This window comes from Schistocerca nitens, chromosome 12 (genome assembly GCF_023898315.1).
Source record: "Schistocerca nitens isolate TAMUIC-IGC-003100 chromosome 12, iqSchNite1.1, whole genome shotgun sequence".
NCBI classification, from domain to species: Eukaryota; Metazoa; Arthropoda; class Insecta; order Orthoptera; family Acrididae; genus Schistocerca; species Schistocerca nitens.
The window spans coordinates 172,084,577-172,107,020 of NC_064625.1; the positions used below are offsets into that span (position 1 = coordinate 172,084,577).

General features: G+C 43.0%; 1 protein-coding gene across 1 annotated transcript in view; it reads right to left on the reverse strand.

Annotated features, from left to right (window-relative positions):
• LOC126214987 (carbonic anhydrase 2-like) overlaps positions 1 to 22,444 on the reverse strand; it is a 92,572-nt gene that overhangs the window by 27,009 nt on the left and 43,119 nt on the right. The window contains exons 4-5 of the mRNA XM_049941618.1: positions 22,067 to 22,199; positions 14,004 to 14,109 (exon numbers count right to left, since the gene is read on the reverse strand). Coding sequence (XP_049797575.1) covers positions 14,004 to 14,109; positions 22,067 to 22,199 — 239 coding nt within the window. The remainder of the gene's footprint in view (positions 1 to 14,003; positions 14,110 to 22,066; positions 22,200 to 22,444) is intronic.

Sequence of the window (22,444 nt, forward strand, 5' to 3'; positions counted from 1 at the left end):
CGCTCAGCGCGTTCCGTGATTGGCGGCGCGCACCTGGAGCGCGGCACGCGGCAGCGGAAGGGGTTCGACACGGTCGAACCGCGACGCAGGGCCCGCCGCGCCGCGTCGCGGACGGCGTTTCCATGGCAACCACGCCTCTGCCACGCGGTTTTGAAGCGCTGCAGCCCTAGTGGGAACCGGCCTGAACTGTGATGGCAATGCCATAATTTATGGGCGAGATGGAGGCGTTGGTTCATGGTTACCGAGGTGTCCGAAAGCTTTTACGTTAAACTGACAACGGTAATTTTTAATGGTGTTATTTTATGACAAAAGGAAATAACGTCTTCTCTCCCCACTCTCCTGCTACTGGGCACGTGTCGTCCCAGCATCCCGAGACTGCCATCCTTAATGTGGATTTCTCTGGAGCAGCAGTGTCAGCACATTCAGGTGATATTGCAAATTTCCAGCATTGTACAGCATCCTGCGGTATTGGCCTAGTTCTCACGAATGTTCACCACGCACGCTATCTTCTGCAACATACGACACCATTTACGGTTTCGTGGATAATTTTTACCGATTTTTTATAAGTAGATGCGCATTTCAGTACTATTTTTTGATTCCCTTTCACTTATTAAGAAGATACATGTAAATATGCATTTCGCTGCTATTTTTCCCCCCGTTTAAGATCATACACGTAAATATGGGTTTCGTGATTAATTTTACCGAATTTTTAAGACATCGCGCACACACATAGGTTTATCTGGTATTTTATCGACAGTTAAGAAACAAATATAAAAATACGCAGCTTTAAATGTTTAATAACACCATCAATAAATGATGCTGTTTACAGTTTTTAGGCAGTTCGTTTGAATTGTCTTGATTTTTCGCTCAGTATTCCACGAAATATCTTCTTTTTCAGAAAGATGCGCTTTAATATGAAACGTAAAATATGTAAGAACTAACACCCTGCGAGCACGTCATAACGTGATGCTATTTACAGCAGCAGAAGTTCTGTCTATTATTTTCTCGATAAATAAGACACAAATTTCTTCCACGTGTTTGTTGTGCCTATAAATGGACTTACAATTTAATAGGTAAACTTAATGTATATCGTTGACTCGTTGACAAAGCCCTGTGAATGATATAATGGCATTTCTCTGTAGTTCAAAAATTTTAATCAGCAGGCAGGCATTCTTTCCACCTGCCAGAAACGAGAAAATTAATATACCGGCAACAAAGGCAGATTGTAAAATATTTGTATTATATTTGAAGTCCATTAAATAATGATTATGTAATAAATGACGCTGGAGAGACAGCGAGAAGCAGCTTGCAGCATCAAGATAAATAGACAAATGTTTACAATGTTTTTCGATGGCTTGTGGAACATAATGTTAAACATCACTAACACAGAGTTGACTTTTATTTTAACATTTTCTTACAGATCCTCGGTAACGAAATATAATTATGTTACGTCGAAATTAATTATCATTGCTCAGCTAAGTTGTAGTAGAGACTTCGTGAGTGATTAAAAAGAACAGTGTACATTCTTTCCTCCATTTTGTCTGTCTATTAATGGATGGACTGGAATCTTAATGAGTACACTAAATGTACATTGCTAACTCGTAGATAAAATATGGTAGATAAGGTTATGGAATTACTCTGTAGTGCAAAAATTCTGACCGACACACAGACATTCTTTCCGTGCACAAATCGTTCTAACTACAGGCGAAAAACTTCATATGTTCGAGGATTCTTGTGAGCGACGCAGTGTATATCTGATCTCTACGATAGTGGAACTGAGGCGAAGGGAGAGCCATCTGCCGCAATTGGAGCACATTCTGTGGGAATGGGAGTAAATAAATACTGGGATTGTCAGACCGCGATTGAACGTGAATTTCGTAAAGCGTATGGAAATCTCTGGGTCACGTAGAACTGATGTAGTGCGTAAATGGTACACCAACGCGCTGTTTAGATGTTACCATGCGCTACTGCAGTGACATTGGCAGTACAGTTAACTTAGGAAAGTTTACTGTACATCTCTTGCTGCTGAGAAAAAACGTGTCAGCGCGATAAACTCTCATTTGTGGAAATAGGAGACACGTTACGTTAAAAGATTTTCTGAGACCTTTCGAAAGCCTTTGACTGTGGCAACCACAACATTCTCTTTAGTAAATTAGAATACTATAGTGTCATCGGCAATGTTGCGAAATGGTTTGCGGCTTATCTATCTAACAGGAAACAACGGGTGTCGTTGAGAAATAGCTGTGCAGTAAGCAGTCAGTTTTCATCAAGGTTGCAGCTTGGGTCCATTGCTTTTTCTTGTGTACATTAATGATCCCTCATCTGTTACATTGCCAGATGCTAAGTTTGTTTTGTTTGCAGATGATACAAACATTGCAGTAAGTAGCAAGGCACGTACAGATTTAGAAATATCTGCTAATGAAATTTTCACTAACATTAATAAGTGGTTTAAAGCTAATTGACTGCCATTAAGCTTTGCAAAGACCCACTGTATGCAGCTCAGAACCTGTAAGAGATTTCCTTCCAGCATGAGTATAACATATGAAGACATGCTGATCGGAGAGGTTCACAAGCGTTACATTTCTGGGATTACAACTCGATAATAAATTCAGTTGGGAAGGGCACATCACACAATTGCTTAAGCACCTAAACAAGTCTGTATTTGCCGTGAAAATGATGTCACATGTAGCAGATATAAATATTCAAAAAATACTTGCATACTTTGCTTGCTTTCATTCTATTATGTCATATGGGATCTGGGGCAATTCATCAAACCGAGCAAAACTTTTTAGGGTGCAAAAGCGTGTGATAAGAATCATTTGTGGTGTAAATTCAAGAACATCTTGTAAGAACCTGTACAAGGAACTTTGTCATCTTCAACTTTTGTAGTCCTGTCTTCCTCAGTTGCGTGTAATATTACGGTATACTGATAATTTTTACTTATGGACCGTGTGACAGCAACTGAATAAAACACAATTTTAGTGCCATACGCGTTTCGCCTTTATTTTCTGCAAGGCATCATCAGTGGCCTGGAATATGTACATATGATAGCTATTTTATTTACATTTTTGTCACTGTGCCTATAGGTTATAAACAGTCTGGTGGTTGCTATTTCCTATTAAGTAGTAATGTTTTGAACTGTACTTACAGGTTGCGTGGACAATTTCTTACATATTACGCTCCTGTTACATTTTTGGTGTTGTTCTTCTTCTCATGAACGCCAATTTGCGGTTTTTTCCACATTCCACAGCACTATGCACTGAACGCTTGTTTTAATGCAATGTTTTGGTTTCTGTTGCCGACTGTCCAATGTTTTTGCAAAGATCGAAACTTATGAGTGTAATTATTGAAGTATCTGTGGTCTGTTTGTGTATGCATTTGTGTGTGCGTTTGTGTATGTGTTTGTGTGTGTGTGTGTGTGTGTGTATGTGATATTAATTTTATATATATATATATATATATATATATATATATATATATATATATCAGGGAGCCTGTGCTGATGTGTGTTTGTTCATTTATCACATGTTTGTTTACTGCTACGGCTTTCTGGGTGTGGAAGTTTTCTTGTGTTTGTATAAGATGTTTGTCATGGTTGCTTATTCTCATTATTTTCATTTCTTGTTCCTCAGTTTTCATGGCACTAGTAGAAAAAACTGAACACAATACATACACAGCAATGAAACATTTACAAAACAAACATAAACAGAAGATAATGAAACTAACAGTAAAAAAGACGCAAAAATACATTTACATTTTAAATGTGAAGCCACATGAACACCAACACACATTCCATCCACGCTTAGTTAACCTAACAGAGACAGAACTACACGAAAATGAAAAAATGCTCTTGGAAAAAGGTTTGAAACACTGCACCAATAGCAAAGTGAACAATCAAGACATAGAAAATCTCATAGTAGAAACTGAACACATCCTTACACGTGAAGAACAACAAAATAATTGTGAAATAAACATAGGACTGACAAGAGAACTAGTAAAAGAAGAAATAAAAGGCATAATAAAACAAACACAGCAGACACACAATAAGAACAACCAAACAGAAGCAGCCACTATGAAAGGTTAAAATATAAGTTAACAAACAATAACGTATTAATAACAAGAGCAGACAAGGGAAATGTAACAGTACTCATGGATAAAGAGCAATACATCACAAAAACCAAGGCATACATAAACACCAATGCCATACAAAAACTGAAGTCAGACCCAACTACACGATTCCAGGCAAATGTGAAACGAACAGTGAAAAACATTGAACACACACTCACAGACAAACAGAAATACTACTTAACACAGAAAAACCCACAAGCACCAACACTCCGCAGTCAACTGAAAGTACATAAAGACGGAATGCCAATGAGAGCTGTTATCAACTTCAAGAAAGCCCCAACATACCGCATAGCCAAACACCTCCAAAAGTTAGCTACAAAACACTATAAAGTAGAAAACAACAGAACAGTGATAAACACAGGAAGCCTAATAGAAAACATACAGAACATACAGGTACCACACACAGCATCACTGATTTCATTCGATATAGAAAATATGTATACCTCCATTCCTATCACAGAAACAATAGAAATCATAGAACAAAATCTCTCATCCCACAGCAACCTCACCACAGACGGAATAAAATAAATAACAGATATGCTCATAATGACAACTGAACAAAACTACTTTCAGTTTGAGAAAGAATATTATCTACAAACTGATGGACTGCCCATGGGATCCCCAATATCAGGAACACTAGCAAACATTTTCATCAGTCACCTAGAAAATCAGATATTTGATAAGATAACCACAAATGAAAGTTTCAAAATCATATACTGGTACAGATACGTGGATGGCATTATTTGTCTGGTAGATGAGCCAAGTGAAAAAGTAGACGAACTCCATTCAGAAATAAACAAAGCTCATCAGAACATAAAAATCACACTTGAAAAAGAAAAAGAAAATCAAATACATTTTCTTCACATTACATTTAAAAAAGAAAATGGCAAACATACATTTAACATCTTTAGAAAACCAACAGCCACAGACACAGTAATACATTCCACATCCAACCACCCCCACAGCCAGAAACTTGCAGCACTAAGACAAATGTTACATAGATTAAACAGAATCCCACTCAGCAAGAGAAACTATGAACAAGAAATGAGTACAATCATACAAATAGCTAGGAACAACAGGTACGACACACATGTGGTACACAAGCTCAATCAAAAAATAAAAACACAAATAAAAACCAAACACAACAGTTCCACAATACAAAAGAACTCACAAGCTAAAAACTTACAAACACACTCAACAAACACACACAATGACAACACCACACAGAAAAGAACCAGATGGTACACCATGACCTACACACATAAACTAACACACAGAGTTGCAAACATCCTAAAGAGACAGGGCTTCAAAATAGCATATAAGTCTGGGCAAACCCTCCAATCAAACCTAAGCCAGCCAGCTACCAAGAGGGACAAATTCCAACAATCAGGAATATATAAACTTGAATGTCAAAGTTGTGATGCAGTATACATAGGCATGACATGCAGGAATTTTAAAACAAGATACAAAGAACATATCAGAAGTTGGAAGTATGAAACAAACCATTCCACATTTGCAGAGCATTTGAAACACCATAACCATCATCCTACAAACATGGAACAAGAAATGAAAATAATGAGAATAAGCAACCACGACAAACATCTCATACAAACGCAAGAAAACTTCCACATCCAGAAAGCCATAGCAGAAAACAAACATGTGATAAATGAACAAACACACATCAGCACAGGCTACCTACTACACTTAATAAAGGAAATGATAACATAAAACAAAAAAACTCTTCCCCACACCACCTGGACACACACACACACACACACACACACACACACACACACACGCACAAAATTATACCACACCAAAATTCAGACACACACACACACAAAAACACAAACACACACAAATGCATACACAAACAGACCACTGATACTTCAATAATTACACTCATAAGTTTCGATCTTTGGCAAAAACATTTGACAGTCGGCAACAGAAACCAAAACATTGCATTAAAACAAGCGTTCAGTGCATAGTGCTGTGGAATGTGGAAAAAACCGCAAATTGGCGTTCATGAGAAGAAGAACAACACCAAAAATGTAACAGGAGCGTAATATGCAAGAAATTGTCCACGCAACCTGTAAGTACAGTTCAAAACATTACTACTTAATAGGAAATAGCAACCACCAGAACTGTTTATAAACTATAGGCACAGTGACAAAAATGTAAATAAAATAGCTATCATATGTACATATTCCAGGCCACTGATGATGCCTTGCAGAAAATAAAGGCGAAACGCGTATGGCACTAAAATTGTGTTTTATTCAGTTGCTGTCAGACGGTCCATAAGTAAAAATTATCAATATACCGTAAAGGAACTTTGTATTCTAACCACTGCTTCTCAGAATATTTATTTGTTAATGAAATTTGTTGCAAGTAATACATCTCTATTTCCAACCAGTAGCTCAATACATAGTATCAATACCAGGTATAAGAACAATAGACATAAAGACCTAAAGTGACTTACCTTGGTCCAAAATGGGATCCAATATTCAGGAGCACACATTTTCAGTAAATTGCCAGCAACCATTAAAAACTTAGCTTCAAATAAATCACGGCTCAAACAGAGTTTGAAAGACTTTCCCATAGGCAACTCCTTCTATTCCACATGTGGATGTCTTAACAGAGACTGTAAAGCCAGCTTAAGTAAAAATATCTGTTAGATTTCAGTTTTGAGAACACTTGGTTACAACATTCAAGATAGGGGCAACATCGCTGTGAAATATATGTTCAATATAGACATAATTATTCGCATAATGTCCCAGCAGTTATCAGTATTAATGTGCGAAGCAGTGGTGGCACATGCGGCGACAGATGTGGTAGGCTCCCGCAGAAACGTACCGCACCTCAGGTGTAGTGCAGACTTTGTAAGACGTCATGCTCTCCTGACATTCATTCCTTACATATTCCGCCCATCAAGACGCATCATTCGAACCCAAACTCGATAAGATAAAGTCAATGTTGTATGAATTCATGTGAACGATATGCAATTAACTAATAAATTGCAAGTGCACACCGAGATTGAAATACTCGAGGCTGGCGTACACACACACATTCGAGACACGACGGTCACAAAAGCTTTTAGTTCGGGAGAGGCAGACCGCACGCCAGGAGGCCGGTCCCTTCAGAGGATGAGTCAACCTATCTAGGTAGGCCAGCGACTGCCCGTAGAGCAGACAGCGTTTGCCCGAGTGAAAGGGAGAACGACCCCGTGTTCGGCTTAAAAGCAAATTCCGCTACATTGTGTGGAAGCGCCCAGCCTACGCATTCTTTACAAACATAGGACGCAGTTTCAGAGGTTTTCACAAGGAGACAGCAAACGCCAAACGCCGATGCTACAGATTTCTGGATTGGTCGCCTTAAACAAAACGTCATTCTCCTGTTTTAGAAGAGCAATCCTGATTGGCAGACGATATTCCTGACGCCTTGAGCTGAAGGAATAATGGAAGAGACCGAAAGATATACCCCTTCATGTCTGGCGTGGAGAGGGGCCGTTCCGTTGTCGCCCTTGGAGCGAGGAACAAGTCTCTCCTCTGTCGAGAGCGAATCGAGTGCTACTCTATACTGAGTCCTTGCGATTAAGTGTTGTTCACTGTGTTGGCCGCCACACTTATTGTGCGGTGTGAACGGACAGAGTTATAGCTAAACGACTGCGAGCGAATTTTTGAGTGGCATCACGGTGGACTGGTTATCTGACCGGTGCACCACGCCTATAGTTAGACTAGGGGCGAATAGGAGTCCTCGACTTCATCAAGGCGTAGGGAGAGTTTGATTGGCGAAGGTCAATCCAGATAGAGTTATCTTATTTGTCAGCAGCGAGCGACGCAGACAGCAGTCATCGCAGCTTACGGTATTGTGCGCTACAGCTCTTGCGAGCCCCATATTTCCTCCACAACAGTACACTTCACTGCATTTCACACGCGACAGCCTCGACCGTACCTAGCAACATTCTAAAGGATAATTATTCAAGTTGATTAGGCATGCCTCTCAGCCATTCTGCCAAATCAATAACAATCTTAAACTTTGTGTAGAAATTTCATTACCGAATCCTATCCTTGAGAGGTAACTTCACATTCCGAAAAGAACCCGGAAATAACTTGTTCAGTTCATAACTAAAAGTGCCACTGTGATTTCTCAGAATTTTTGCAAAATAAATAATAATTTTCGTTAGTTTCATGTTTTTCTTACACTAACCAGCACTACTCCAGTACCCAAGTATCCCACTAGTTACGTAAGAAATTTTGTGAATTTTTGTGTCATTTCCTTACAGCGGACGACTCCAGAAGGCACTTATTGCTGAAAGTTTTTCAGGCATTTCTCTTTAGAACGTTAGGAGCGTCTCTCTGACTTCTGTAGTAGTGTGGGGGTGGAAATTGCATCCTGCAGGAGCCACACGGTAAAGGGTACATGTCAGATTAATCCGTTGCGCAGAATGACAGAATAGCACCACACGTCAGCACAGAACTTCATGAGCAGAATGTGTACCTTCCTCTGTAGAAGCGTACTAGGCATTATTTTATATGCAGGTCCGGTGTAGTCATATAATTTTATGGGAGCTGACAGTTACATCAGACACTGAAAACTCGTTTCAAGCGAAATGTGTGCGTGCTACGTATTTTCATTGTGGTACGTCTTCCTGGAAAAAGAAAATGTGCCTATTTGGGGAGAAAATCAACAAAATTTTTAACAACTGTAAATAGCATCACATGATGACGTGCTCGCAGGGTGCAAGACTACATATTTAAAGTTCCATACTGAAGTGCATCTTTTTGAAAAAGTAGATATTTTGTGGAATAGTGAGGAGAAAAATCAACAAAATTCTAACGAACTGCCTAAAAACTGTAAATAGAATCATTTATTGATGGTGTTATTAAAAAAATATATATTTAGGCCGGCCGGTGTGGACGTGCGTTTCTAGGCGCTTCAGTCTGCAACCGCGTGACCGCTACGGTCGCAGGTTCGAATGCTGGCTTGGGCATGGATGTTTGTGATGTCCTTAGGTTAGTTAGGTTTAAGTAGTTCTAAGTTCTAGGGGACTGATGACATCAGCAGTTAAGTCCCATAGTGCTCACAGCCATTTGAACGATTCTGATTTTGCAAACGGGCTTACTGCAGTAGACAGTGGGCATTCGACACTGCCTATGTTCGACGCGAACGCGCGGTAACTACTCGTAGGCGGGAGGCGGCAGGACTAACAGTGGGGAGGGGCGGGTGAGTGTTGGGGGGATATGGAAAACAGTAATTGTTGTGATGAGGAAGTGGAGCGTTTTATCTGACATCCAAGTGCATTGGCTTTCGGGCTAAGAGTGGAAGAATTTCCGAACTGGGGAAGTTCGTAAACTGTTTCCGTATCGCCGTGGTTAAAGTATACCGTGCACGGCAAAATGGCGCTATCCAAAACTAGCTCAGAGGCAACTGTGCTGGACCACAAGCCGTAGATGTCACGGGCGAAAGACGGCTGCGGAATTGTGTACAGGGGCGAGTATACGTGCAACTGTTGCGCAGTTGCCCGCCCAGATGAACCAAGGCGCCACTATCAGTGTCTTCTCAACGAGCTAGCGAACGTTGCTGAGTACGGGCTTCGGGAGCAGGCGCCTGGTTCGTCCACCCATGCTGACTGCTGTTCATTGGTGACGAAGGCTGGACTTTAACCGTCGGCACACGGACCGTGCATCCGAAGGTTGAGCGTGCCGAGTTTCTGACGTCATAGCGTGGAATAGCACGTTCGGGAGTCTTTCCGAGCGTGCGGAGCAGTATCCGGGATGTCAGACATTCTGAGCGTGCGTCTGAGCGTTGACCAATGAGATGGCACAACGCCACCTACGTCACACGCACGCCGTCTCCCTTCAGTACAGAGTTGTGAGGCGCCATATTGGCATTCATTTCAAGCCTATATGTATACAGGGTGTTACAAAAAGGTACGGCCAAACTTTCAGGAAACATTCCTCACACACAAAAAAAGAAAATATGTTATGTGAACATGTGTCCGGAAACGCTTACTTTCCATGTTAGAGCTCATTTTATTACTTCTCTTCAGACCACATTAATCATGGAATGGAAACACACAGCAACAGAACGTACCAGCGTGACTTCAAACACTTTGTTACAGGAAATGTTCAAAATGTCCTCCGTTAGCGAGAATACATGCATCCACCCTCCGTCGCATGGAATCCCTGATGCGCTGATGCAACCCTGGAGAATGGCGTATTGTATCACAGCCGTCCACAATACGAGCACGAAGAGTCTCTACATTTGGTACCGGGGTTGCGTAGACAAGAGCTTTCAAATGCCCCCATAAATGAAAGTCAAGAGGGTTGAGGTCAGGAGAGCGTGGAGGCCACGGAATTGGTCCGCCTCTACCAATCCATCGGTCACCGAATCTGTTGTTGAGAAGCGTACGAACACTTCAACTGAAATGTGCAGGAGCTCCATCGCGCATGAACCACATGTTGTGTCGTAGTTGTAAAGGCACATGTTCTAGCAGCACAGGTAGAGTATCCCGTATGAAATCATGGTTGGTTGGTTGTTTTGAGGAAGGAAACCAGACAGCGAGGTCATCGGTCTCATCGGATTAGGGAAGGGCGGGGAAGGAAGTCGGCTGTGCCCTTTGAAAGGAACCATCCCGGCAGTTGCCTGGAGCGATTTAGGGAAATCACGGAAAACCTAAATCAGGATGGCCGGACGTGGGTTTGAACCGTCGTCCTCCCGAATGCGAGTCCAGTGTTTAACCACTGCGCCACCTCGCTCGGTATATGAAATCATGATAACGTTCTCCATTGAGCGTAGGTGGAAGAAACTAAAATGAGGTCTAACATGGAAATTAAGCGTTTGTGGACACATGTCCACATAACATCATTTCTTTATTTGTGCGTGAGGAATGTTTCCTGAAAGTTTGGCCGTACCTTTTTGTAGCACCCTGTATACAGGGTGTCCCAGCAATCTTGTCCACCCAAAATATCTCTGGAACAGTAACAGCTATTGGAAAACGACTTTCACCGGTATCAATGTAGGGCTGGGGCCCATGAATGTACATATATGGAAACATTCTCCAACGAAAGCATATGTGTTTTTTAACACAAACTTATGTTTTTTTTAAATGGACCTCCTATATTTTTTCTTCAGCAATCCATAGCATGACAAAGCACATACACAATGGCGTTGATTGCATCGCAATATTCCCATTACATCCCGAGATATTAAGACGCAAAGTTGACGCTTGAAACACCCGACATGCGCTGCAAGCGCACGTCCTGAGGCTCAGGCGTGAACCCCATGCTGCCCGTAATCGTGATATGACTGACATGCGTAATCACACTTCCATACTTATCAAGTGGTCCGAAACGAATAATATGGTCTGCTGCCATCCTGCGTTAACGTCGTACATTCCAGCAGGTATTTATCCCATAGGCTACGGATGATGCCTGAGCCTCAGGACGTGCGGTAGTATATATATATATATATATATATATATATATATATATATATATATATATATATATATATATATATATATATGTGCCGTTTCTGAGCAGTAGCAAATTGAGAATCACTGGAAAACCCGTTGTTAGTTGTGTTATTCGTTCCAATAAAATAATGAGAAAGATCACATTCGTGGCAAAAGAATTATTGTAACTTGCGTATTATGGGAGTATGCTATTTGAAGGCAGCGACACACTGAATATCCACCCAAAACGCATTGTTCTTGGTGCAATTTGTTATAGTTAAATTTCAATTAGTGACATAATTATCTACGATTAACGTTTTTAGCACGGAGTAACACAATATGGCTACGAGCAAGGATCGTAATGAGTAGCGTCTCTGTCAAATAATGAGGTTTTATTAGGGCGGTGGTTCGCGTCTTAACACATCCAATTTTTTTCTAACATTCGCGTTTTTATTAGGTTCTGATACTTTATTAGTGTAATATAAATATATGTTATAATATTTGATGTTATGTAAATATAGGCTCACCTTTTTTTGAGGGCTGACTTTGTCCGATTGGCTTAATCTACTAGACAGCTTGCGCTACTTGTATAAAGATATTTTGCTCCTTTTTCTTTTACCCTTCGTAATTCACACGTTGAAAAGATTCTGCTTCTGGGTTTGGAACAGTGATCAAGTAAGACAGACCTTGGGCTTTTACTGAAATGTGGGAATGATGAAATAATGTTTATCTTATGCAGGGAAGTATTCCAATTTTGTACCGCACTGTTTGTAATGGAACTTTTATAAGCCTGTGTCCTTATTGATTGGACATGGTACTTTCCTTTTCGTGGACGATGGAGGAAATGTGCGTTTTAATAGAGCTAACGTGGGAATTTTACGCGCGCCCGTTGAGTAAACAGTGTGCTTTACGAACTAGAAACATCTCTCAACTGCCGCTGGAGTGCGTTGCGATCGCGTATACCACGTTGGGGCCCACGTACCGTATGCACGAGTCGCATCATTCCTGAGCGTTCAGCAGCACGTTGAACTTGGCACGCTCAACGTTCACGTTCGACAGCACGGTCCGTGTGCCGACGGCTTTAGCTCGCCAGTCGCGCAACTGGAGTCCATTAAGTGGTAGCAGGTGGCCTCTTCAGAGGAATCACGTTTAATGCTCCATCGGACAGATGGGAGTTGGCGTGTATGGCCCTACAATAATCGTTGCAAGGGTCCTGGCCGAAGAAGGGAGCCGTAGAGTCTGGGGAACGTTTTCGTGGCGTTTCCTGGATTATCTCGTCATTTTAGAAGGAACAATGGATCGACACGAGTACACATGGCCACCCTTACATGCAGTTTGTTTTTCTCGGCACTATGGCATCTACCTGCAGTACAACACAACGTGTCTCACAGCTCGCAATGTGCGTGCGTGATTCGAAGATCACCAGCACGGGTTTACCGTACTCCCCGCCACCAGATTCCTTCGAGTTAAGTTCAACCGAGAATGTGTGGGAGCATCTGGATCGGGTTCTTGACGCACCCGCGGCTGGAGTCGGTACGGCCCCACCACATCCCTGTCTTCCTGTACGTCTCGCAGCTGTCTGCACTGCGAAAGGTGTTCACACAGGCTTTTGACAGGCGATCACATTAATGTGAGTGCGGCGTAAATTATTATACAATCTTTATACCTCAATGACCTGTTTCAGATATCCTTTCGATTTTTTACGTCCAGCTTTCTTTCAAACTCTGGCAGAAACAAGAACAGAACTGTCACAACAGCCACCATCCTTAGATGTTCTACTTCTGGCTTCCTGTTGGTGTGTCGGTCCCACAGATGTAGGCCACTGTAATCGGTATCAGGTTGAAGTTATCTTTTCTCTACAATTCCGCGTTAGTACGCAGATACATTCAGCTGCGTCAGTTGGAGCTACCAAATCAGCCTGACGTTGACAGTTTCGTGTAGCAACGCCAACTTCAGTATAACACAGTAACGGGTAAGTTACGAATATCGTAATTTCTGCAAAACTAGTAATGGGATTTTGAAGAGAGAAATGACACTGAATTCATCTCTTTTAGAAGTACGATACTGTATAGCAGCAAAAACGACTGTACTTCAGTTTGAAAAAGCGAAATAGATATCGATATCTCTGAAATATATAGAGGTATTAAAAGACACTATAAATAATTTTGTGACGATTTTTCCACAATTAATCTGGATGGAGACAGAGTTATGACATCTTAGACGATTCAGGAAATATCTGAAGTGTACAGATGAGCTAAATCATCGTGCACTTTGAAGACTATGGACATACATTTTCAATAAATATTACCTAGTGCTTTAGTCTCGATATTTAGATGACGAACACAGCAGTAGCTCGGTTGGCAGAGATCAGCACCGAGTCGCTGCTCGATTAACATACATATATAGCAGGGCTACTCACTCGGAAGAAGTAGGCCAGCACCAGTACGCCGTTCTTCTGGCTCTTGGCCTTCTCCAGCGACGGGAAGCGCCTGTCAAATGTCACCACGTGCATCTCCATAGCGAACCTGCACAACCAGTCCAATTGTCACGTTTCACTCATGAGCAGAGGAAAAATGGTCTCATTTTGTTTAGCTAATCTAAATAGGGTTTCAATAACTAAGCTTTCAATGTGTCCCAAATTGAAAGTTTAAAATCGGTATGTTTACAATTTACAAACATTCCACCCACCTTCTCCCCCCCTTCCCCCCCAGCCCCTCCCCAGTGTCCCCCTACTGCACCATTTCACAAACTCTGTTCTCAATCAGTATTTTCCCCAACCCATCTTCTAAAACTAGTACTTAAACCTAAAAAAGTGATAGCCAAAGAGAGAAAACGATGAACCTTTGTTAACAAAAAAATGCAGAATAATGGCAGCAAAATCAATTTCATATTAGATGTACTGCAACACGAACACAAATATGTAACAGTAATATATATTTTTTTCAGGTAATATTTCTCTTAAAACTTTTATAAATGTAACTGGCTGAGTACCTGGCGTTGCTAGAGTGTGTATTTATTCCAGTCTCCTCTTAATCCATCTTCTGCTTCCCCCTCTCTATCTTCTCCATCCCCTCTCTTGCCACTACCTCGAACCCAACTTCCTGTTCATCTGCTTCTGCCCATCTCTTCATTCATTTTCTTCTGTCGCTTCATCTGCTCCTTCCCATTCCCTTCGTTCATTTCCTTTCTATGTCCATTTGCTGCCCTCCCATCTTACCTCCTCCTCTCTCTCTCTTTGTCCATCTCCAGCTCCCACCTCTTTCCAGCCATCTCCTCCTTCTCCTCGCACTGTCTATCTCCTCTCCTCCTCCCTCTATGTCCATCTTCTAATCTTATTTTTCTTTCCACTTCGTTCTCACCCACTTCCTGACCATCTCCCTTAGTCCCTATCCTCCTATCTGTTGACCTGCTCTTACCACTCCTCATTTCAGTCTGCTCCTTCCACTCTGTCCATCTGCACCTCCACCCCTCTAAGTCCTTCTCCTCCTCCTCATCTATCTGTTAATCTCTTTCTCCCCTCTCTCTGACAACTTTCCTCTCCCCCTCTCTCTTTCTGTCTCCTCCTCCCCCATATCTGTCTCCATTTCCCCCTTACCCCCCTCTTTCAGTCCACCTCTTGCCGCCCTGTTCTCTCTCCAAGTATGACCCTCACGGCAATACGAGGTTGCCGATTCTCACTCTCACACTATTTACTACCACATAGTAAGTAAGATGTGTACTGAATTTGGCTGAGATCGATCCAGGGTTTACGGGGAGCTTTTTATCCATAGTTATGTCCGCGTATGCACCGTCACGCATATTTATCATATTGTACACATATTTGTACACATTATGTCACCAGTATATTTACCGAAATTCGCCGTGAAGTTTCAAGCAGCTCAATGTTTATGACGCTGTACTTCTGAACTGGATGCCGTATCTATAATATAAATAAAAATAAACTGCGGCACGTATGAAAGCACATCAATTTGCGAACGGCTCCACCGATTTGACTTATTTCTTTCTTATTTTGTTCGTAATTGTTAGGACAAGGTTTGCATGAAAGAATATTTTTGGAAATTCCACTGGAGAAGTCGGAAATTTGTACGGCATTTTTGTATGAAAATTTCAACGAAATCTCAGTTCGACAGTTTTGTTGCCGCCTGTTTTCATAACAAAAACAAATTCCACAGTGAATATTCATATTTCACGAAAAAGAATACAATTGAAAGAGATAATTCAGTGTGTTATCGATGGTGATCATATCTTTGGTGTGTTGCTAAGATTGAAGTGATATCAGTTCGTGGTAATTTGCTTTGTTGCAAACATTCACCTGATTTTAGTTCATGCTTTATCTCTGTGGAAAAGAGTCACCATTGACTCGAAATATTGGTCGACGTACGCGCAACGAAAGCCAACAACAAGTACGTGATCGTCGAGTCAGTGAGACTGCAGAAGAGGGTGGACAGTGTTTGGGGACAAGTCGATCAAGAAATTGTGAAGTGGGATCCATTATGATTCAGGAAAAATGGATACAGTCGAATGTTTATTTAACACGAAAATAGTGAAGCCACAGTCACAGTACACTTTTTTTTTTTTTTTAAGTGTTTCATTATCTGTTCCAGCGAACTTCGTAGACATTTTCAAATGTAAAACATCAGTTTGTGAATATATATAGGGAATTGTGAGCATACATTATATATTCTTCAACAGATGTTTTACATTTGAAAATGTCGATTTAGTTTATTGAAACCAGTAAAGTAACCCCACTTTCTTTAAAGAAAAATTTTATGTACTGTGAGTATGGCTTCACTATTGTAGTGTCAAACATTTAACTTATAGTAACACTCCTTTATGACAAGTGTGTTGGAATGTACGATTCAGTCGAGTTCGAGTCGCTATGTTGGAGCTTACCCACAAAATTATCTGAGAGGTTTGCGCAATAATCTGGATGATTCTACTGGTCGGCGATTTTTGCCAAATGATTATAGTTATTCCAAGGTCAGCACCTGCTGATGAAATAAACACGTGCGTAAAGTCAACGACTTTGTGGAGACATGCAAAAACTCTCAAGCTAACAACGAGTATGCGAATCTACAAAATGATGGGTCAGTGGAAGTGTTTACCAAGCAGTTATTCGATGCTGTCAATGGAAAAATTTCAGTTGACGATTTCACTGGCCTCGTCTGGTTTCCACCTTTTTTTTTTTTTCAATTCGCAACATCATAAGGATAACTGATCACGAAAGTGGTCCCAAATACTGCTGCAGAACATGAAAAGCGTTTTTCGTTGAGCCAGCGAGCCATTTTGCCAGCAAAAAATAAGGTCGTAGATAATTTGAACACAAAAATTCGAAGTCAAATTGTAAGGCGGCTGATTAAATGATGGTCAATTTCACACCTTACATGAGAGTCTTTATGCATTGTAACGGGAAGGTGAATATGTCACCTGATATACTTCGGCGAAAATGAGCAGATTTGCCTATAAAAATGTACAGCATGCAATGCAAAGGGATGATACTCAATCGGCGTTATTAACACATTGAACCTATATCCTGCATGTCAATGAGCAAGACATGAAACAAGCTGCTGGAGGAAATGATTCATTTGGGAAGCAAATCCAAGGGCGACGTTTTGGGTGTGTCACAAGTGGAGTACTATGGAAAGCTGTTAAAAGTGACCCGTGACGAGAGACAATGAACGGGCCAGGTGACTCACCCAGAAAGGGCAAGTAGCGGGCCACCAGAGTGGTATGGAAAGAAGCTTTAGAAAACTGCATTGGGGAATGTCCAGATGGATATGAATAAACAAGTGACGCAGTCGATCACGTGAACTGCTCGTGATGTAAGCATGTCTGGAGCGGGCACATAATGTCCGATTGGCTGACACGAATTAGGAAGGAGTAAAGGGCGGAAATTACGGCGCAGTTTAATGGTAGGCCGTTTGCGATTGACAGAGTTTCCACAAAGTAACAGGAATGTTCCTATTGGTCGGAAAAAAGCCATGACGTGCAGCATGAAAGGACCCAGGTGGGGGTGACAGTTTTGCTACGAGAGAGACAAGGCCGAAAAATTCGGGGACTCTCCTCTAAACTGGCGTCAAGTGCAGAACGGGCTGTATAATGCTCTGTACGACACACAGGAGGAATTTGTGTGAACGCTCCGTTCACTTCAGCTGACATTCAGCTAGATATTAGCTGTGGCATCGTTGAGCTCCAACAGAGGAGAAACGAAACAGCCACATAGTTAATTGTTCTTGCGAGAACTGAGGTGGCAGATCCCACTCTTTTCGTACATTTTCGTACTAAATTCACCATGTACTCGTTTTTTCTGCCATCACATACAGTCTTTTGACTTCGAGGGTAGTAATCTTAACTAAATGTAATATATTAATTTTATATATAGATACTGAACTGTTTAAATATGTTTACAATTTATAATTAATAGTTTAACATTGCAAGGAACAAAATACATAGAAAAAATCTGGCGTTAGTTGGCTACAGCAGCAGACGACTGACGCGAATGCCTGTGCTGACAGCGCGACATCGCCTGCGGTGTCTCTTCTGGACTCGTGGCCATATTGGTTCGATGCTAGACGACTGGAAAACCGTGGCGTGGCCAGATGAGTCTCGGTTTCAGTTGGTGAGAGGTGACGGTAGGGTTAGAGAGTGGCGCAGAACGCACGAAGCCATGGGCCCGAGTTATCAACCGGCCACTGTCCAGTTTGGTGGTGGCTTCGTTATGGTGTGTGCTGTGTTTACATGGAGTGCACTGGACCCTTTGGTCTAACTGAACCTATTATTGACTGGAAATGGTTATGTGCAGCTACTGGGAGTCCATTTGCAGCCATTCATGGGTTTCATATTCCGAAACAACGATTGAATTTTTGTGGATGACAATGCACCATGTCTCCGGGCCAAAATTCTTCGTATTGGCGTGAAGAACATTCTGGACAGTTCGAGTGAATGATTTGGGCAACCATATCGACATCGAACATTTATGGCACATAAGTGACAGGTCATTTCGTGTCGAAAATTCTGCATGGATAACACTTTCGCTGTTACGGACGGCTGTAGATGGAGCATGGCTAAATACCGGGTGATCAAAAAGTCAGTATAAATTTGAAAACTTAATAAAGCACGGAATAATGTAGATAGAGAGGTAAAAATTGACACACATGCTTGGAATGACATGGGGTTTTATTAAAATTTAACAAAACCATATTGCTAGACGCGTGAAAGATCTCTTGCGCGCGTCGTTTGATGAGGATCGTGTGCTCAGCGGTCACTTTCGTCATGCTTGGCCTCCCAGTCCCCAGACCTCAGTCCGTGCGATTATTGGCTTTGGGGGTACCTGAAGTCGCAAGTGTATCGTGATTGACCGACATCTCTAGGGATGCTGAAAGACAACATCCGACGCCAATGCCTCACCATAACTCCGGACATGCTTTACAGTGCTGTTCACAACATTATTGCTCGCCTACAGCTATTGTTGAGGAATGATGGTGGACATATTGTAAGTAGGCTGTTTAGGTTTTTTTATTGGTAACGCCACCTCTGTATGAAAATCACTGGCTGTGCTGTGTGCAGTCTGTGGCTGCTTTGCATTGTTGTAATACTCGCCATTGTAGTGTTAGGCAGCTGGCTGTGAAGAGCGCGTAGCGTTGCGCAGTTGGAGGTGAGCCGCCAGCAGTGGTGGATGTGGGGAGAGAGATGGCGGAGTTTTGAAATTTGTCATGAACTGCTATATATATGATGATATCAAGGTGAATACATTGTTTGTTCTCTATTAATATCTTTCATTTGCTAACTATCCCTATCAGTAGTTAGTGCCTTCCATAGTTTGAATCTTTTATTTAGCTGGCAGTAGTGGCGCCTGCTGTATTGCAGTAGTGGGAGTAACCAAGATTTTTGTGAGGTAAGTGATTTGTGAAAAGTACAGGTTAATGTTAGTCAGCGCCATTCTCTTGTAGAGATTAGTGAAAGTCAGATTGCGTTGCGCTAAAAAATATTGTGTGTCAGTATAAGGACAGTCGTATGTATAAATTTTCAAAAGGGGACGTTTCAATATTGAGCATTTCCTTGCTATTCTTATCAGATGAAGCGCCATGTGTCGGACATTTTTTGAACTTTGGTATTTTTTTGGTTTTAATAAAACCCCATGTCATTCCAAGCATGTGTGCCAATTTGTACCTCTTTTTCTACATTATTCCGTGATTGATTCAGTTTTCAAATGTATACTGACTTTTTGATGAGCCAGTATTTCTGCAGGGCAGTAACTTGTCCACATCACATGGAGCTGCTGCACTACACCGGACAAAAAGAGGCCTGACACGATATTTCGCGGTATCCCAAGACTTTTGTCACCTCCGTGTAATGTTGTATGGCTATACTGACCACCTCTTCGAAAATGATACAGTCACCGGTCGTCGTTAAGTAGTCATTGTACTCCATCCCAGTGTGCGTCTTTTAAATGGTGCATTCGGCCCTCACATCATTTTTAAGGATGAAACAGCGCGACCGCATCAAAGAGCACAGGTGGAGGAGCTCCTGGAACGGTAGTATACTCTGCGAATGGTGTGGCCTGCGCATTCACCCCATATCGTGCACACGTGGGATGGATTGATGACGCGTACTGCAGCACGCCCACACGTACCATCCGATAAGTGTAGCGCCTCACGACAAGAACTCCTTACCTACATCGTGCCCAAAGCGGGAGCACCTCGCAGAGAATGCTATGCCGTCCTTGGTGATCACAGACCCTCTGAAGAACCGTGGCCGTCTTTTGTCATGTCCTGGATATCATCTTGAATCGCACTTACCTTTATCTGTGAAGTGTCATTTCTGTTGGTATTATTGCATATTTATTTCTGTTATCTTCTGTACCGTACTCTAGCACTTCTTTCTGTGTATGGCCGAAGGTTCATGAAGCTACACTCCTGGAAATGGAAAAAAGAACACATTGACACCGGTGTGTCAGACCCACCATACTTGCTCCGGACACTGCGAGAGGGCTGTACAAGCAATGATCACACGCACGGCACAGCGGACACACCAGGAACCGCGGTGTTGGCCGTCGAATGGCGCTAGCTGCGCAGCATTTGTGCACCGCCGCCGTCAGTGTCAGCCAGTTTGCCGTGGCGTACGGAGCTCCATCGCAGTCTTTAACACTGGTAGCATGCCGCGACAGCGTGGACGTGAACCGTATGTGCAGTTGACGGACTTTGAGCGAGAGCGTATAGTGGGCATGCGGGAGGCCGGGTGGACGTACCGCCGAATTGCTCAACACGTGGGGCGTGAGGTCTCCACAGTACATCGATGTGGTCGCCGGAAGGTGCACGTGCCCGTCGACCTGGGACCGGACCGCTGCGACGCACGGATGCACGCCAAGACCGTAGGATCCTACGCAGTGCCGTAGGGGACCGCACCGCCACTTCCCAGCAAATTAGGGACACTGTTGCTCCTGGGGTATCGGCGAGGACCATTTGCAACCGTCTCCATGAAGCTGGGCTACGGTCCCGCACACCGTTAGGCCGTCTTCCGCTCACGCCCCAACATCGTGCAGCCCGCCTCCAGTGGTGTCGCGACAGGCGTGAATGGAGGGACGAATGGAGACGTGTCGTCTTCAGCGATGAGAGTCGCTTCTGCCTTGGTGCCAATGATGGTCGTATGCGTGTTTGGCGCCGTGCAGGTGAGCGCCACAATCAGGACTGCATACGACCGAGGCACACAGGGCCAACACCCGGCATCATGGTGTGGGGAGCGATCTCCTAAACTGGCCGTACACCACTGGTGATCGTCGAGGGGACACTGAATAGTGCACGGTACGTCCAAACCGTCATCGAACCCATCGTTCTACCACTCCTAGACCGGCAAGGGAACTTGCTGTTCCAACAGGACAATGCACGTCCGCATGTATCCCGTGCCACCCAACGTGCTCTAGAAGGTGTAAGTCAACTACCCTGGCCAGCAAGATCTCCGGATCTGTCCCCCAATGAGCATGTTTGGGACTGGATGAAGCGTCGTCTCACGCGGTCTGCACGTCCAGCACGAACGTTGGTCCAACTGAGGCGCCAGGTGGAAATGGCATGGCAAGCCGTTCCACAGGACTACATCCAGCATCTCTACGATCGTCTCCATGGGAGAATAGCAGCCTGCATTGCTGCGAAAGGTGGATATACACTGTACTAGTGCCGACATTGTGCATGCTCTGTTGCCTGTGTCTATGTGCCTGTGGTTCTGTCAGTGTGATCATGTGATGTATCTGACCCCAGGAATGTGTCAATAAAGTTTCCCCTTCCTGGGACAATGAATTCACGGTGTTCTTATTTCAATTTCCAGGAGTGTATATTACTTGGGAGTGACACTTGGGCCCTCAAGTTGTGCCCGCTGCTGCACACACTAGCCTGTTTTCGCTAATCAACCACCACGCGCTGAGCCCCTCTGCCGCTGAGTCGTGGACGCGGCAGAGTGCCAGGCAGCCAGCTAGCTATACAGGCTACGTACCTCTCGCCGTTGAGCGTGTGCTCGCTGCCGCCCCAGTGGAAGTGCGCGCTGTCCAGCCTGTAGCGGCGCTCCGAGTCCGACAGCCACACCACCGGCACCTCCTTCTCGCTCAGGTACGTCGACTTCACCGACACTGCAGCACCACACACACACACACCCGCCGTCCTACAGAGCTCACTACCTCCACATTACTGCTCTATGGCAGCGTCATCAGTGGTACATCCCCCCTTTGTAGTGAAGAACACGGTACAGTGATTTAAATTCATTTCGCGACCCATTAAAATTTCTCAAACTTCATATTTTTTTTTTTACAATGCACATGTTAATAGCGTAACAGTTACGTGTTTACCAAAATAAAATGCATATATCAAAATGCTA